A 19,708-nucleotide genomic window follows, 5' to 3' on the forward strand; every position below is an offset into this window, starting at 1 on the left:
GGAGGGAGTTGAAAGTCCGTCTTGCCCAGCGACAGCCCCAAAACATCACTGTTCTAGAGGAGATCTGCATGGAGGAATGGGCCAACATACCAGCAACAGTGTGTGCCAACCTTGGGAAGACTTACAGGAAACGTTTGACCTCTGTCATTGCCAACAAAGGATATACAACAAAGTATTGAGACAAACTTTTGATATTGACCAAATACTTATTTTTCACCATAATTTGCAAATAAATTCTTTCCAAATCAGCCAATGTGATTGTCTGGATTTTTTTCTCATTTTGTCTCTCATAGTTGAGGTCTATCTATGATGCCAATTACAGGCCTCTCTCATCTTTTTAAGTGGGAGAACTTGCACAATTGGTGGCTGACTAAATACTTTTTTGCCCCACTGTATATAGCAAAATGGGAAAGAGATTTGGGGGTGGAGACAGAGGAGGATAAACAGGAAAAAATATATAGATTGATACACAAGAACATAAGTATGCGTGAGGTGGAAATGAACTATAAATGTTTGCTAAGATGGTATATTACACTGAGTGTACAACACAAGATGAGTGGGGAGAAACTACCTTGGCGTTGGCGGGGCTGTGGAGAGATAGGCACGATGTATCACATATGGTGGGAGTGTCCAAAAATACAAGTATTCTGGAAGAAAATTGTACAACAAATTAAGATGATTACGGAAATAGACGTTAGACTGGACCCTGGAATTTGCCTTCTTCATAGTACAGAACTATCAGTAAATAAATATAAAGAAACAGGCATATGGTACTACTTAAATGCAGCAAAATGTTTGATACCAAAGTTTTGGCGTAAAGTAGAGGTTCCAAAGGAAGAAGATTGGATAGATAGAGTGGACCAGATTGGTAGGATGGAGAAACTTTTCCACATGCAGGAAGATAGATTGGGGGCATATTACGCGAAATGGAAAAAATGGGAAGAGTTTAGATTGGAGTGAAAATGATGAATGAATGAAGATTAGAGTGGAATGATGAAGTGGTGATTTTTATAAATAGGAATATCCTTCTTGCTTTTTTGTGTGGGGGATGTAGAGAAACGAAGGGTGGATGGATGGAGGGAGGAGGGGGTTGTGAGGGAGGGAAAGGGAGGTTTTGTTAGAGGGAAGGGGTGTTGGGGGTAAAAGGAAAAATATTGTGAATGTTTGGTTTTATGAGAATGTAAATAGAATATGTATTGTTGTTTTTCCTGCATATTTTGAAAATTGTATAAATACTTAAATAAAAAAAAAAGTACATGTAGATAGAAAGAACACTCGCCATAGTGCAAATAACGTATAAAATGTATTCCAATAATCCCCCCTTATATTTAAGTACATAGGCGCAATGATTTAAATCTGATGGTGCGTTTTGGTGGAATCTAAGTCTGACACCATTTGAGGGTTTAACATTTGAAAATAGTTGCTGGTTTGAATGTCTAATCATTATTTTTTTTTGTTTACAAATGGTTTTATTGTACGAAAGTAGACTGTAAAACAACAGTACATTTACAAATGATGTACATACAGCAAAAACAAGGCACTTTTGAAAAGTACAATACAGAAAATAATATTAATGTAAGAAAGAGAAGAAATAGAAAAGAGTAGGTTGCAAGTAAATGAAATACATAGATGATAAGGTAGATTGAATGATATATCTGTCAACAGTATATGCCAGTCAACTTTCATTGGGGATGTTGTTAATTATGCAATAAATGTCTATAATCCCTCCATGACTCCCATTTTTTATCAAATAAGTGCATCTTATCCAGTAGGGTATAATGAATACGTTCCATGAGCATTACAGCATCTATTCTGTGTAAAACGGAGGCCAAGGGTACAGAATTGGACCTCCAATGTGAGGCAATAGACCATAAAGTGGCAATACATATAATATGTATTAATCTCATAATGGCATCAGAGACCCCCGGGATATGAGCCCCCAATAGACAGGTCTGTAAAGACAATCGTACCGGGGTACCCACCAGTGAGGTAGCCACCTCAGATATCTTGCACCAAATCATAGATATGGTCGGGCAATCCCAAAATATATGAACCAGAGTGCCTGTGAGGCCACAGCCCCGGAAACATAAAGGGGACGTTTGTGGGAACAATACATGTAGTCTTGATGGGGTATAATATCATCTGTTTAAAACCTTGAGGGCCGTCTCACGAACAGAAAGAGATCGAGAACACTTACATATGTTATACACCATGGAATCCCAATCCTCATCTGAAAAAGTGATACCACTATCCTCCTCCCATTTTTGTCTATATAGAGGGGGTGTATGAAAAATAAATTTGTATTTTGACCAAAGTGTCAGTGAGTGGGTCACTATGGAGTTATGAAAGGTCAGCGATTGAGAGGAAATTTTGGACCACAAAATACCCGGTAAATAGAATGGGCGTATAGACTGAGATTCAAACTTGATCCATGGGATCTGAGAGTTAATAGTTGCCCATTGTGATAGTTGCGCAAAACGAGCCGAGAGGTAATATAGCCAAAAATTGGGAAGACCGAGGCCTCCCATCCGTTGTGAGCAGTACAAAACAGATGAAGAAAAACGTGGATGCTTATTACCCCAAATAAAATTGTTAATAGTCCGCTGAAAGTGGTCCAAAAATGTTTTTGAGACGGGAATTGGAAGAGCTCTAAAAAGATAAAGTAGTTTAGGCAAAATATTCATTTTAACCGCAGTGACTCTACCCAGGAAGAAAATAGGGTAACCGTGCCAAATCTTCAATAGAGTAGAGAGACGTGATACACATGGTGGATAATTAGCTGCAAACATATCCGAGTATCTGGGAGTGAGATTAATACCTAAATAGGATATCCGATCCATAACCCAACGGAATGGAAAAGAACTACAGAGAGATGCACTTAGGGGATCAGGAATATTAACAGGCATAATCACTGATTTGGTAAAATTAACAGTAAGACCTGACGCTATAGCAAAATCGTTCAATACGGCACATAGATTAGGCAATGACGTTAACGGGTTAGTAAGAAAGAGCATAACATCATCAGCATACATACTGTACTTATTTTGAAATGTGAAACTAATAATGGGTAGCCAGAAATATCCGGATGTGATCTGATCGCTACTGCCAAAGGTTCCAACACCAGCGCAAATAAAAGGGGTGAGAGAGGACAGCCCTGATGAGTAGCTCTACCCAATGTAAAAAATTCAGAACTACAGCCAGGAAGCCTTATTCTCGTTTTAGGAGAGTCGTATAGTGCGTGTATACCAGCTAAAAACTCATCACTGAAACCCATTTTCTGCAGCAAGGAAAATAAATAGTGCCAAAGAACACTGTCAAAGGCCTTGTTTATGTCTAGACTCATCAACAGAACCTCTTTAGAATGTAAATTGGCATCTTGAATAACATTTAGTGTGAGGCGAATGTTATCAGTAATGAATCTGTCAGGAATAAAACCCGATTGGTCTGGAGAGACCAAAGAGGAGATAATAGGGGCCAACCTGTCTGCAAAAATACGGCTAAATATTTTCAAATCGTTATTCATTACTGAGATTGGTCTGTAGTTTTGTGGTAAACTGTGGTCTTTCTGTGGTTTGGGTATTAAAGACATATTAGCCAATAGCATCTCCTCAGGGAACTTACCCCCTGCAAGACATCATTAAATAAAGTTATCAAATAGGGGGCCAACATAGAGGCAAAATGTTTATAATAAACTAGCGGTGAATCCATCAGGACCCGGTGCAGTAGAGCTTTTTAGTGCACTAATCGCACGGGTTATTTCCTCCAAAGTACAAGGGGCATTAAGAGAGGCAAGCTGAGAAGGTGTAAGGGCAGGGAGGGGTATAGAATCCAGCCATGAGTCGGATGGCGGAATCCGACTGTGGAGAAGCTAATAGGTTAGAATAAAAATTTTCAAAAATACCCAAAACTTCCTGAGGTAGAGATGAAATAGCGCCCGAGTTAGTGAGTAACTTATAAACATGTTGGATGGCAGTGGATTCAGGTACGAGGCGCCAGAGTCCCGGATCATGCGGCCGCGCCAGGCGCTACAGAGGGCGGAGATATCGACCAGAGCCCCTCTCCCAGGCACAGGGGATGTCCCCAGGGGTCTCCACTGCCCCGTTGTGGTCTGTAGCTGCACGGATGGCGGTGGATTGTGTGGGTCGGCGCCGGAGCTCCGGATTATGCGGCCGCTCCGGTCGCCATCTTGGACATGCCCCCCAGTCTAACCATTATTTTGGATTAGATCATTGTACTGCTATTTTGAATTGTTTATTTATCATCACCTATTATATTTCATTACCATTTTTGCACTGATTTTATTATTAATAAATATATATTTTTGTGCATTATTGCTTTTCATTTTGTCTTCAAATTAGCTTAAATAAACAATTGTCAGTTGATTTGTGAAAATTAGTAGGGAATCTAGGGAGATTTCAGATCCCCGCCTGTTTTTTAAATTATATACTTATTTTCTCAGAGTTAAAGTTCTGACAGAGGGAGGGGTTCCTGGGGAGTCTATGCTGTTGTGAGAAGGCCAATAGTGGCTGCAAAAGACTTGAGTTCATAGTTCTGGTTCAAGCAGCAAGGAATCAAAGTAAAATTTAGGCTTCAAAAGAATAAAAGCTCTGGTCCACGTTAGAATGAACTAGGTTAAATCAGTTTATTTCTTCTGCATTCTACAGATAATCTGCAACCTTAAACACTCCAATTAAATGGGTTACCAACTTTAAATATCTTGAGGTCACAATTCAAGAGGATTATTGTTCTACTTGGCAATCAGTGCTTCTTCAACTGGCTCAGAGTTGCGCTATATGGAAATCCTTACCATTGACCCCTGTGGGTAGAATAAACCTTATTAAAATTACTTCCCTCCCTAAATTTCTAATGTAAGCCACTGCTGTGGCATTGTCCAACTGAGTCCAGGTTGGATGACCTTGCAGAGGAGATGGGAAAGCTGAAAGAATAACTGAATCACCTGGTGTTCCAGAAAACTGATGGTCAGCCGAGCTTGAACTGATGACCAAGTTCCCTGTAGCCTAATAAGCTGGCATCATTAGTGAACACCATCCACACCATAGGAAAAAAGGATTTCTCCAATTTCATTGTCAAACTTGTAACCGACCACCACCACAGCAAATCTGATCCTGCTGGGCAGGCAAATGGGATGATCCATAGGACTACACTTTCCTGGTTTCATGGATGTTGAGTTGTAAAGATCTGCAGTGAAACAGGGAATATGAAACTGCCCAAGGCCCAACAGAGGGTTGGTCAGCTCTTGTCCTGCAGGGTTTCAATAAGGGAGTTGAGAGAGAAAGAGAAACTTTGGACCAAGTCATGTTTAAGATGAGAACCAGATACTCCAAGTAATAAGACGATTTCAGTGCTGATTTTTGAGGATTCAGGATCCACCCAAATCTCTGTAGGGTCTCAGTATTAGCTGACAGAACCTGAGCCAACAGTACCCTCAGAACAGGGTTCAGATATCCCACTATGGGGATCCCCCTAAGAGCAAAGCCCAAACAGAAAGGCAACAAACTGGTAATATTGCATGCTTTCAGTAAAATGCAGCTGGTGTTCATGTGTTGGGAAGATGGAGGCATTCAAATAAGCATCCTTGATGTCCACAGAGGCCAGGTGTCAAGAGTCAATGGAGGACCTTCAAATAGATTTATAAAAGGTAGATTGGGAATGGGTAACAGCGCTCAAAGAATAGATTGACAAAATAGTACCTGAGGTCCCAGAGGAATGTTGACACATATGTTCAAAGGCCATAGTTTGATATGGGAAGGTAAAGTTACGCCTCAGGGAGGTCACCCAATGTTGAAGCTGTATATAGCGAAAAAATTCTGCAGGGGACAAGGTAAGTCTCCTGAATAGAGGGCCACGAGAAATAAACCCGGGAGGTAAGGAGGTTGCAGAGCTGTGTGAAATAATAAGGACCACCACATAAATACTCTGGGCTGCTATAGGCCTGGAGGGAAAGGGGGTCTGTTGAGAAGAGGGAGGAGAGGCAGAAAAGGGGACATGAGATTATCTGAGTAATAAACGGAGTCCCAGATGCGCAGGGTATGAAGCATTAGAGAGCTAATGAAGCCTATGAGGGAGCCAAAGAAGCGCCGCGTGTTGAGAAAATTTCAAGCTGCAATTGTGAAGAGCAGTGTTATGGTTGAAACTGCGCAGTCGTGCTAATTTTTGTATGAAGATACACCTGAAGTAAAGAAATAATTTTTTAAATTTGGAGATCTCATTCACATTTGATTTTGGATGTTTTATATGGGTGGAATTATGGGAGCCCACCGTTAACAAGATCCTCAACAGATAAGACATACACACATTGTGCACGGGCATGGCAGACCATTAATTTGAATGGGCTACTGTGCCTCCTGAAAATGCAAGGAAAAGGTCCCTGCATCATTCTTGAAAACGCTGCCCGCATGGAAACCACAAGTGCAGTTACCAGTGTAGGAAGCTGTGTTGCACTTTCCAGTGCATGGGGGTGCTATTAGGATCAAAAGTCACTGCCATGCATCAACTGAGTGGCAACATGTTTTCCTGTACAGGTGGTTGTGGCTGTGGGAACAGGTGCAGTCCCGCAACGGCAATCACTCGCACAGGTGTGAACCTAGCCTGACAGTATTTTTATCCACACTGCAGTTAATGTTTATATGCACTTCTTATTGCTAACATTGTTAATATATGAGTTGATTTTAGTCTAGTGGTAAACTCTATTTTATAATTCCTTTATTTTAATAAAGTTTCAACAACGTACAGATGTGTATACAACATATAACAATGTCATACAATAAAAAAGGTACCATGGCAGGAAAGTAAAATCAATGGTTACATTGAGCAGTGGTCACAGTAATGGGTTTGAGAAAAGGGGTAGATTCTCACAGTAGTCTAATCCCAAATATGGTAGGAAATCAACACATATCAAATAGTAAACATTAAAACAGTATGGTAAGCACTTCCAAAAGTGAGGGGGAAGGGTAAAGGAGAAGAAAAACAGGCCAGAGTTCCCCAAAGGGAAAGACGAAAAGGAGAAGGAAGTATCTGTTTTCCGGGCGAAAGGCTAGGAGGCATGGGAGCGGAATCACTGGGTTGTAGCCAGCTCCCTAGGGTAGGAATCTGTAAAACAGTGCCAGAGTTTCCAAGTTTCAGTAAACAGTTCCTCCATATTGTGCAGAGTGGCTGTAAGATCTTCCATGTCCCTGAGTTCATTGACTTTAGTAAACCAGAGAGCTTTCGTCGGCGGGTTAACATCTCTCCAATGGAGAGGAATGCATGCTTTAGCAGCATTCAGGAGTTGTATGGCGAGGGAATGCTTGTACTTTTTAGTAGGTCTGTCAGGTGTAACAGGCAGGCCGCAGGGTCATTGCTTAGGTCAACATCCATGAGTTGCTTGATGACGCAGAGAACTTCTTGCCAGAAGGGCTGGATTAATGGGCACTGCCAAAAGATGTGGACCATGGATCCCTCAGCCCCCCCACAACGCCAGGAGAAGCCGGAGATCGGAGGGGAAATATGGTGGAGTATGGCAGGGACCTTATACCACCTGGTGAGTATTTTGTAACTGGAGGCGGTAACCCTAGAGGCGGTAGAGGATTTGTGGGAGAAATAGAGGATTTTCTCCCTTTGCTGCGTCGTGAGTTGTAGGTCCAGGTCTGTCTCCCATTTGGCCAGAAAAGTTGGAACGTAACTGGCTCCCGGATGGATCAGGGACGCATTAATCTTGGAGAGGGAATGGAGTACCAGTTCTCCCCTATGGCAGATGGATTCCAAACTTGTAAGGGGTCTGGACATGCCTGGAGTGAGAGAACAGCGGCAGAGAAATAAATGCAACTGGAGTCCTCCCCAGAAGTCCAAAGGAGGGTCAGCGAGATGATAGAGGTCTGTGGAAATGATAGCCCCCCCGAAGTCAGAAAGTTGGTCAGATGGGTGCAGTCAGAGGCTTAAAGACAAAGAAATTGGGGATGGCAAAGACCAGGGCCAAATTCTGGGCTACCCAAGATAGGGATCATAGGTGAGGGCTGTGGAGAGACCACGGAGGCACGGAACGCCGCCCTTGAGACCTGTAGAGTGCAGCCTAAGGTAGAGTGAGCACTGAGTTCTCTGGGTAGTGGAGAGGAAAGCCAGGGCCAACTCATGGCCGTACCCCCCAGAGTCCTCCACCTCCATATGAACCCAGTGCTTGGCCCCCCCATGACAGTGCCAATCCATCAATCTGGAAAGGTGAGATGCTTCGTAGTAAGCCTGAATATCTGGAAGACCTACACGTCCAGACATCTTGTGTAAGGTTAAACGGTGTAGGGCCAAACGGGGTTTCCCTTGTGACCAAAGTTCCGAAAGAGATAACTGAGTCTATGGGAAGAATGTTGGGGGGGGGGGAGGCGTATCAGAAGGGCTTGTAGAAAATAGAGGACTCTAGGTAGTAACGTCGTCTTAAGGGGAGTGCATCGACCAAACCAAGTCAATGTCAGTGAGTGTCAGTGTAAGAGATCTTCCTTAAGTTCAAGAAGAAGCAGTTAAAAGATTGCCCCATACAATTTAGAGGGGTCAGGGGTGATGTTTGTGCCCAGGTACCTAATGGCTTCTGCAGCCCATCTGAAAGGAAAGGATGGCTTAAGACCCTGGATAGTATTCGCATCCGCAGAGATGTTAAGGGCAGAAGATTTTGACAAGTTCACCTTGAAGTTGGACAAAGAGCCATATGTCTGTAATGCCCGTAAGATATTGGGCAAAGATGTAAGCGGATTTGTGACAAAGAATATCGAAAGCTGCAACTTTGTGGCATCCCAAGGGTTTACAGAAACCAGTCATAGTAGGATCTGAACGAATTGTGCACAAAAGGGTTCCAGCATTAAGAAAAAGATGAGAGGAGAAAGGGGGCACCTCCTGACATGTCCCATTCGAAATAGGGAAAAAAAAAAATCAGACCTTGTCTCATTGACTTTTACTGCTGCTGAAGGGGAGGAGTAGAGAGCAGAGATCCAGAGTTGCATGGGGGTACCAAGGCCAATATGTTCTAAAGTTGCCTGCATAAATCACTGGACCCTATTAAATACTTTTTCTGCATCTGTGGAAAGCAGAACCAGTGGGAACTTACTGGTCCTAGCCGCACGGATTAGATTGAGTACTCGGAAAGTATTGTCTTGTGGCTCTCTAAGAGGGACAAAGCCTGCTTGATCCTTATGAATCAACTGAGGAATATGTGGAAGTAACCTATTGGCTATAACTTTTGCGAAAAGTTTCAGGTCAGTATTGAGCAAAGCTATCGGCCGAGAACTACCACAAAGAGCAGGGTCTTTGCCTTCCTTGGGAATCACTGAAATTTAAGCCCGGAGGGAGTCAAGAGGCATAACTTTCCCCTTCACCAAAGCGTTACAGGTGGTCACCAAGTGGGGGGGCTAACAGGTCACAAAATGTTTTATAGTAGGAGGCAGTGAAACTATCCAGGCCCGGGGCCTTTTTCGGTTTGGATTGGGATAATGTCACGCCCAGCTCTAACCATGGAAAGGTCCTGGGCAGCTGCACTAGTAGATGGTGGATGTAAATTGTAGAGGCCATGGTAGAAGGAGCAGAATTCCATGGCCATGGCCTCTGAAATAAGTAGTTTAGAGCCAGAGGCAGAGCTAATGTGCAAAACGAACATACGAGCACAGGGACCGTGTAGTGCCCTGGCCAGGAGGGTGCCTGGCTTGCTTGAGAAGTCATACATCGTGCAATGAGATCATGCCAATTTCTGTTTAACATTACAGAAAATAGGGAATTCAGCTCCTTCCGTCTCTTAACAAGATCATTATAAATTGCGCTTGCAAGGCTGGCTGCAAGGCTGGCACACTCTCAAGCTGACGAAGACAAGTTAATAGGGTATCTATTTGTAGGGACCTTTCTCTTTTTTAAACATTCCCCAATCTCCATCAGGGAGCCCGGAATGACATGTTTATGTGCCTCCCAGAGCAAAAGCGGGTTGTCCACTGAACCTGGATTGAGAGAGAAGTAGTCAGTTATGGCGGTTTCCACGGCCTGAAGAATATCCGGAGATTGAAGGAGAGCTTCGTTAAGCCGCCAAGTTGGGGGGCTACAGAGTGTAGAGCCCAAACACAGGGCAAGATGGATTGGGGCATGGTCCAATAGTAGTAGCTGGGTAAGCCTTTTTGAGAGGTAATCCAAGCGTGAGTAAGTCTGATGAACGGAGGAGAAAAAGGAGTAGTCTCGATTCCGAGGATGCATTATACGCCAAGGGTCCACCAACTGTAGTAAATGAAGTTTACCTTAAGATGCATCAGTCTGGCAAAAGAAAGGTGAGCGTTGCCCCTGGAAACATCTAAGGTTGGGTCCATTTCAAAATTCAAATCGCCACAGAGTATCAGAGTCCCCTCAGTGAAATCCAATAGAACCGGAACCATAGAGCGCAGGAAAGGGAGATGATCCACATTGGAAAAGTATACATTCATGAGCGTGACGAGGTGAGTACCAATTTTGCCCTTGACCAAAAAGGAAGCGGTGCAATGGATCCTGCCACATTGCTGAGAGACCCCGGGACAGACCTAGCTATCAAAATGCTCACCTCCTTCGATTTGGATATGGGTGAAGGACTGTGGTAAGCCGTCGGGAAAGCTCCATTGGTCAGTTTGGGGACATTATCAAGTTTAAAAAGTGTTTCCTGTAAGAATGCCGCTTGAGTCCTCAACTTCTTCAGACCAGTGTGGAGTCTGGAGAGTTTTTCCGGAGTAACCAGGCCTTGCACGTTGAAGGAAGTAAAATTGACAACGTCCACGGTCATTCCATCACCTTGTTCACCAGTTAGGGGCGGAAAGACTAAACCCGGAAGAGGGAAAGAGAAAAGGAAAAAAAAAAGGGGAGAGAGAAACAGGAGAGAAGAGATAGAGGAGGGAGAAGGGGAAAAGAGAAAGAGGAGCGAGGGGGCAGGAAAAGAACAGAAGATGTAAGGGGTGGGCTCCTTCTGTCACCAGAAACAGGGGTATAAAGTGGAGAAAAAGGTAGGGGCAAGAACCAGGGGAGGGGAATAAGCCTGAGGGAGGATAGGAGACCAGGGAGGGGAGGGGAGACACAGGAAGAGAAGAATAATAATAAGGAAAAGAGGTAGGAACAGGAGTTTTCTAATGGTACAGTGTACCAAATTCCTGTACTGAGCACAGCAGTCCGCCTCAGGGGAATTACCCTAATGGGATGAGATGAAGTCTCGGATTAGACAATCAGAGATGTGAGACCTAGGAACTGAGACATAGTAATGAATGTAGACATACTGCTGCTTTCAGCATCCCCCAAAGAGAAATATAGGCAGAATAAACAAATTTTTATCTATAGTGACCGAAGAGACCATGAAAAGTCGAGAGGCTCAACTCAATTCTGTGCACAGCCCCTCTCTGAAGAGTAAAGGAAATTCCTGCTGGGCATGCCCCCCCCCCCCTTGGCTGCCAAGAGTGGGGCCATCGTAGGGGGCCCAAAATCAAAATGTGGCCCATAGCCACCATCAAGGGGAGAGTTCCCCCAGAGCAGGACATATTTGCCATTTGCTTGTAACACGACCCACATACAGAGGGGGAGGGCATGCCACCATCTAAACCCAACATGCACAGTGGCTACAGTGTGAAACCAGTGTCACAAACTGTCAAAACAGAGATGAAACTAAAGGATTAGCGAATCACCTCTCACCAAGCCCGGAACCATTCAGGAATATGTCACACAAGAGCAGATTAATCGGTAAAATTTAGCAGTCAGTCCTCTGTAGTGGTAAGGTTACGAGAGCGTGACCTGCGGACCCTCTGCGGTCTTGGTAGAGGAGGATTCTGTGCATCTTACGTAATAAGAGAGTCTAGCCAATTTGGCACGGTGAAAGCCGGATGGTCTAGGAACTGGAACAGCACTGGAAATTGATCGGGTGAATGCAGATGGTATGAGGAGCCTTGATGTTGAATGACCAAGTGGAAAGGGTGACCCCAATGTTAGGTTGCCCCAGCATCCCAGATAACTTCCAATAAGGGCGGCATCAAGCTGCGCATTATGCGAGTCTGTTGGAGGCCATCTGGATAGATCTCCTAGATTGTAAACTCGAAAGAGCAGGGCCCTCGAACCCCTCATGTATTGTTTTGTTACTGTATTGTCTCATGTTCTGCCCCCCACTATAATGTACAGCGCTGAGCAAACCTTCTGGTGCCATATAAATACTGTATAATAATAATAATAACCCAGACATCAGCTCCATGAAAGTTAAGGGCCCCTCTGGACCAGGCCCTGCAAAGAATCTCCTCTTTAATGCAGTAGAAATGTACCAAGGACATCCCGAGGAGGTGGCAAAGTTGTAGGATGTGTGGAAGAAAAAGGGCGTGGGCCCTGGACCCCATGTACCCGATCCAGCTCAAGTTCTGCAGTAGGCAGTTTATCCTAAAATTGTTTGAGAATAGCAACCACTGTGGAGCATAGATCAGTTCCTGTTGTAGCTTCAGGGATTCCCTGGAGGCGGATGTTATTCCGCCGGTTCTTATTTTCACCATCTTCGATTCTGAGCTGGATATTAATGAGATGGCAGTGAAAGATAGCCTGATTGGCCTCCAGTGCTTTCATGCGATTGTTGGCGTGGGAAACCGAGGATTCCAAGGTGGTTACCTGCTCCTCTACACCACTATAGAGGAGGCCATGGCTTGTATCTCTTTCCTGGTAGGTAAATCAGCTATAAGGTCCAGGAGCTCCCCATGTTGTCAAGTCAGGATAGGTGAGAGCAGATGCGAGGTAGAGTTCATCCCGTTAATGGCGCATGGTGTTTCTTAAGAGCCGGATGGTCCCGACACGCTGAGTCTTGCCGGTGCCATCTTGGATGGAGGCGCGGCCGCCCGGGAGGAGGCAGCGTGTTGTCAGAGAAAATAGTGGGTAATCTCTGGTCCCCTCGGCTTACCGGCAGCAGGCTGTGGTTTCCTCTCTCCTGGCATCTAAAGCGGTTCACTGCAATGGCTAGACTGTCAGTCTCAAGGTTTGGGTCTCACAGAGCTCTGAGACGTGTGTGTTCATGCCGCCATGACCAAGCCATGCCCCCCCCACAAACCCTATTCTAAGTCACTTTAGCATAGTGATTATACTGTCTAGAGCAGTGGTGGCGAACCTATGGCATGCATGCCACAGCGGGCACGCAGAGCCCTCTCTGTTGGCACACTAGCTGAGACGTCCCAGCAGCCAAGCATCACATCAGTGCATATAGGAGCCAATGTACATGCTTGGAAAGGATTAGCGCTGCCAGGCGATGACATCACGGGCCGTGACACACACACACACAGTGCTCAGCATAAATGAGTACACCCTTTTTGAAAAGTAAGATTTTAATCAATATCTCAATGAACACAAGAACAATTTCCAAAATGTTGACAAAATGTTGCCAAAACTGAGTTTTATAGAACATTTGTTTAGCTCATTACATGAAAGTAAGATTAATAATATAACTTAGATTACAAAATGTTCAGTTTTACTAAAATTAGTTGATGCAAAAATGAATACACCCCACAACAAAAACTACTCCATCTAGTATTTTATATGACATCCATGATTTGTAAGAACAGTGCCAAGTCTCCTAGGCATGGAATGAATAAGTTGGTAACATATTGCAACATCGATCTATTTCCATATTTCAAGAATGACCTCTTTTAGAGCCCAGATGCTGGATGGAGAGTGATGCTCGAATTGTCTCTTCAGAATTCCCCATAGGTGTTTGGGCTCAGATCAGGAGACATACTTGGCCACTGAATCACTTTCACCCTGTTCTTCTTCAGAAATGCAACAGTGGCCTTAGATGTGCGTTTTGGATCATTGTCATGTTGGAAAAGTGCACAACGACCAAGGGCATGGAGTCATGGTAGCATCTTTTCTTTCAGTATAGAGCAGTACATCTGTGAATTCATGATACCATCAATGAAATGCAGCCCCACAAAAAGACACTACCACCACGTTTCACTGTAGGCACCATGCATTTTTCTTTGTTCACCTCACAGTTTTGAAGCCACCATTTCCAAAAACATTTATCTTGGTCTCCTCACTCCAGAGAACAGAGTCCCTGTAGCCTTCTTCTTTTCAGCATAGGCCCTGGCAAATTCTAGGAGGGCTTTTTTGTGCATGGGCTTAAGGAGAGGCTTCCTTCGTAGATGACACCCATGCATACCATTCCTCCGCAGTGTACACCGTATTGTGTCACGGGAAACAATCAGCCCAGTTTGAATTTCTATTTCTTTAGTATTGAACTTGCATGGCGATTTTCTTCCACCCTTCTCAACAGAAGACGCTCCTGTGGAGGTGTGAACTTCCGTGGACGGCCTGGACATCTCTGTAAGATGGTTGCAGTTCCAGCTTTGTTAAATTTTTGTATCACTTTTGCTACAGTATTCTGACTGGTAAGTAAAGTTTGATCTTCTTGTAGCCTTCACCTTTCCTGTGTAAAGAAATTTTTCTTTCTCAGGACTTGTGATATTTCTCTTCCATGTGGTGCCATTGCTGGGAAGGGGTTGTTTTCTTTGTTAAGCAACGCCCTTTTATAATCAACTGTCTGCTGGACACCTGTTTATTGAGCAATTAGACTCACCTGTAGTTGAATTCTTGTTAATTAGAATTTTATCGTCTAAAATTTAGCTTTGTTCCTAAGACTTTCATTGGGGTGTATTTATTTTTGCAACAAGGTCTTGAATGAATTTGTTAGAAAAAATACTTTTGCGTGTGTGCAAATTAACAAATTTTGTTTTCAATGAATGGTCAGCATTTGTAGAAGTATTTTGTAATATAGTGTTCCATAGAAAATGTTGATTCTGAAAGGAAAGTAAAGGTTTTCTGACAAATCTGTTGGGGTGTACTCATTATTGCTGAGCACTGTATATACAGTATCTGATAAATATTATTATATCAAATTCATAGTTTGGCACTTATATTTATGGCAAGCTTGCAAAATATTTGGTTTTTATGATTAATCATAATTAATATTAATATGTGTGAATGGCCTTGGACAAGTGATAGTGTTAAATTTCTTCAGTTATAACTGAGACAGAAAAATATGACGGGAGTTAAGCTGAGCTAGCTAACCATCTGAGAGCTGAGTATTCTATATTAGGGCATAGCTGGTTAGAGGACTCTGGTGTAGAATGTCAAGGGTGTTAGAATGTCAAGGGTGTTCCATGCCTAGGAGACTTGGCACTGTTCTTACAAATCATGGATGTCATATAAAATACTAGATGGAGTAGTTTTTGTTGTGGGGTGTATTCATTTTTGCATCAACTAATTTTAGTAAAACTGAACATTTTGTAATCTAAGTTATATTATTAATCTTACTTTCATGTAATGAGCTAAACAAATGTTCTATAAAACTCAGTTTTGGCAACATTTTGTCAACATTTTGGAAATTGTTCTTGTGTTCATTGAGATATTGATTAAAATCTTACTTTTCAAAAAGGGTGTACTCATTTATGCTGAGCACTGTGTGTGTGTGTCACGGCCCGTGATGTCATCGCCTGGCAGCGCTAATCCTTTCCAAGCATGTACATTGGCTTCTATATGCACTGATGTGATGCTTGGCTGCTGGGGCGTCTCAGCTACTGTGCCAACAGAGAGGGCTCTGCGTGCCCGCTGTGGCATGCATGCCATAGGTTCGCCACCACTGCTCTAGACAGTATAATCACTATGCTAAAGTGACTTAGAATAGGGTTTGTGGGGGGGGCATGGCTTGGTCATGGCGGCATGAACACACACGTCTCAGAGCTCTGTGAGACCCAAACCTTGAGACTGACAGTCTAGCCATTGCAGTGAACCGCTTTAGATGCCAGGAGAGAGGAAACCACAGCCTGCTGCCGGTGAGCCGAGGGCACCGGCAAGACTCAGCGTGTCGGGACCATCCGGCTCTTAAGAAACACCATGCGCCATTAACGGGATGAACTCTACCTCGCATCTGCTCTCACCTATCCTGACTTGACAAGATGGGGAGCTCCTGGACCTTATAGCTGATTTACCTACCAGGAAAGAGATACAAGCCATGGCCTCCTCTATAGTGGTGTCGAGGAGCAGGTAACCACCTTGGAATCCTCGGTTTCCCACGCCAACAATCGCATGAAAGCACTTGTAGTGCCTTTTGAGATTTATCAAAACATAACTTCATTCTGACAGCAAACCAGCTTAGCCATCTGTTAAGGGTTAACTTTTCTTGGTTGAAATTCAAAGGACCCTCTAGTGAAGACATACAGATAATGGGTGAAGGGAACTTTTCCCAGAGACAATACACTGTTTGACTATCTCCAGGTGGCCTAAGACCAACAATTCTGAGTAATTTAAACTGGCGACTATGAGACTAAATAAAAGGTGCATATGTCAACAAATACTGTTTGTATATTGGGGTCAGGGAGAATGCATATACAAAAGTTAATTAGACCGTCAAATAAGACGTTAGACCTCTAAACATTGAGTCACCACACCAACAAGTGAACAATGATGAGACGGAAACCTAACTGGCTAAAGGTTCACCCAAAACCTTGGAGAGTGTGATGAACAAACAAACTTCTCGAACTGTCTCAATATACTATTATCCACTAAGGTTACAAGTATAACTGGTTGTTTACCCTAACTTCTACACAATGGACAGGTAAACAGAGGGTCTTTCCTACTCATGGGAATTTTTTTTCTAAAACAAAAAGGTTAAACTTAGGACATATAAAGCTAAGAATTGGATATATCTACCCACAGAGACATTATCAAAAAGCATATTATCAATGGGATGTTATAAAGAGTATGTTTCACACACAAAAATATATTCAGCAGAGTTGAGGATGGTATACCACTAAATTGAGTATGAAATGATGAAAAGAAAGATATATTGTGAATTAGCATCAGTTGTATGTTGTATCAGAAAACAAATGCTTTCACACAAGTTTGTATCTCAGGGAAATGAATAACTGAATATACATATACAGTATCTTTAATAGTCCTATCCAGAACATTATAGGTATAATCAAATATATATTTGGATGAGACGTATATTTAATACCTGAAATCACCTTGAATTCCACCCGAGGTGTGAGTCATCATCAATACTCAAATTGTTCTATGGTACATGACTGCCATCTGGCGGAAAGGTGAGAGATAGCTTAGGTACATACACTTCTCGACCGGCCAATCAAAAGCCTGTTGGGAGGGTCTCTTAGAACAATAGTTTAGATGGTATAAAAAGCCATGCACCTCATTTAGAAAGAAAACCTGAAAAAAAACTCACTAAAAGAAACCCCTCACTGAAAACTGACCGAGGAAGCTGAAGATATCTGAAGAGGCTGAAATCCATCCCTGCTGAATAACCACTCTTTCATCCTTTCAAACTTTTTAAACTTTCTACTAAACTTCTAAACCTCTGAATCTCCACTATACTACATATCTATCACTTGTCCCTGTGGCCATCATTCTGAAGGCGTTCCATTGCCAGCTGAATCCACTGGGAAGGTGTCATAGTCCAAGTTCTGGGTGTGGTGAGACTGTCCATTTAATTTTGTATTGTATATTTCATCTGTTGTTTAGAGTGATAAGAATTACCTTAGAGTGATAACAACTGCATTGGGTGTTCACATATATATATAGAGAGATACTGTATTACTGTTAGATATTGTAGTTGTCATATTGAAAATTTACATATTTCATAAATTATTAATATTTTATTAGAGTATAATTTATCAGGGAATATTTTCTCCCATTCCTATGGCCACGTTATGTGAGAAAATGACCCCTGAGATACTCTAAATTATTAGTTATTAATAAATTTAATTTTTAATCATTATCATCTAGAAAAATTGTTATCTTGTTTTTCATTATTTAGAAATATTGTATCGTGTATGATATTGGTATAGTATATCTTTGACCGTGTGTATCAATATCCATTCATCACCAGTCTTTTGCGTTTTGTGTTAATATATATATAATTTTTGTACATAAATAATTTTTTATATTTATCTATTATAAGGCAAATTTTGTTTGTATGGTACGAAATCATACTGGCTAAAAGGATTCAAGGTATAATAATAAGTGGTGATCAAATTATCAAGGTGTCCAAATTCTTGGTTCATTAAATATTTGCCGTATTTGACAGCTGGAGGCACTGTAATATTTTATTTAAGGGAAAGGGACACCGCCCTTTATAAGTAGAATAAATCCTTACATAAACCACCACACACTGGAGGCCAATCAGGCTATCTTTCACTGCCATCAAATTAATATCCAGCTCACAATCGAAGATGGTGAAAATAAGAACCGGCGGAATAACATCCGCCTCCAGGGCATCCCTGAAGCTACAACAGGAACTGATCTATGCTCCACAGTGGTTGCTATTCTCAAACAATTTTAGGATAAACCGCCTACTGCAGAACTTGAGCTGGATCGGGTACATGGGGTCCAGGGCCCGCGCCCTTTTTCTTCCACACATCCTACAACTTTGCCACCTCCTCGGGATGTCCTTGGTACATTTCTACTGCATTAAAGAGGAGATTCTTTGCAGGGCCTGGTCCAGAGGGGCCCTTAACTTTCATGGAGCTGAGGTCTGGGTTATTATTATTATTATACAGTATTTATATGGCACCAGAAGGTTTGCTCAGCGCTGTACATTATAGTGGGGGGCAGAACATGAGACAATACAGTAACAAAACAATACATGAGGGGTTCGAGGGCCCTGCTCTTTCGAGTTTACAATCTAGGAGATCTATCCAGATGGCCTCCAACAGACTCGCATAATGCGCAGCTTGATGCCGCCCTTATTGGAAGTTATCTGGGATGCTGGGGCAACCTAACATTGGGGTCACCCTTTCCACTTGGTCATTCAACATCAAGGCTCCTCATACCATCTGCATTCACCCGATCAATTTCCAGTGCTGTTCCAGTTCCTAGACCATCCGGCTTTCACCGTGCCAAATTGGCTAGACTCTCTTATTACGTAAGATGCACAGAATCCTCCTCTACCAAGACCGCAGAGGGTCCGCAGGTCACGCTCTCGTAACCTTACCACTACAGAGGACTGACTGCTAAATTTTACCGATTAATCTGCTCTTGTGTGACATATTCCTGAATGGTTCCGGGCTTGGTGAGAGGTGATTCGCTAATCCTTTAGTTTCATCTCTGTTTTGACAGTTTGTGACACTGGTTTCACACTGTAGCCACTGTGCATGTTGGGTTTAGATGGTGGCATGCCCTCCCCCTCTGTATGTGGGTCGTGTTACAAGCAAATGGCAAATATGTCCTGCTCTGGGGGAACTCTCCCCTTGATGGTGGCTATGGGCCACATTTTGATTTTGGGCCCCCTACGATGGCCCCACTCTTGGCAGCCAAGGGGGGGGGGCATGCCCAGCAGGAATTTCCTTTACTCTTCGGAGAGGGGCTCTGCACAGAATTGAGTTGAGCCTCTCGACTTTTCATGGTCTCTTCGGTCACTATAGATAAAAATTTGTTTATTCTGCCTATATTTCTCTTTGGGGGATGCTGAAAGCAGCAGTATGTCTACATTCATTACTATGTCTCGGTTCCTAGGTCTCACATCTCTGATTGTCTAATCCGAGACTTCATCTCCTCCCATTAGGGTAATTCCCCTGAGGCGGACTGCTGTGCTCAGTACAGGAATTTGGTACACTGTACCATTAGAAAACTCCTGTTCCTACCTCTTTTCCTTATTATTATTCTTCTCTTCCTGTGTCTCCCCTCCCCTCCCTGGTCTCCTATC

General features: G+C 43.0%; 1 protein-coding gene across 14 annotated transcripts in view; it reads right to left on the reverse strand.

Moving 5' to 3' along the window:
• The window catches only part of SCAI (suppressor of cancer cell invasion), a 1,319,466-nt gene that overhangs the window by 104,109 nt on the left and 1,195,649 nt on the right, over window positions 1–19,708 (reverse strand). The window contains exon 18 of one of the 14 annotated variants that reach the window (XM_089658463.1): window positions 572–647. The exons of the other annotated variants lie outside the window; for them this stretch is intronic. Coding sequence (XP_089514589.1) covers window positions 612–647 — 36 coding nt within the window. The 3' untranslated portion in view covers window positions 572–611. The remainder of the gene's footprint in view (window positions 1–571; window positions 648–19,708) is intronic. 14 annotated transcript variants of the gene reach the window in all.

Source organism: Staurois parvus, unplaced genomic scaffold, assembly GCF_062004578.1.
Source record: "Staurois parvus isolate SC_StPar_1 unplaced genomic scaffold, SC_StPar_1.0 ptg001072l, whole genome shotgun sequence".
NCBI classification, from domain to species: Eukaryota; Metazoa; Chordata; class Amphibia; order Anura; family Ranidae; genus Staurois; species Staurois parvus.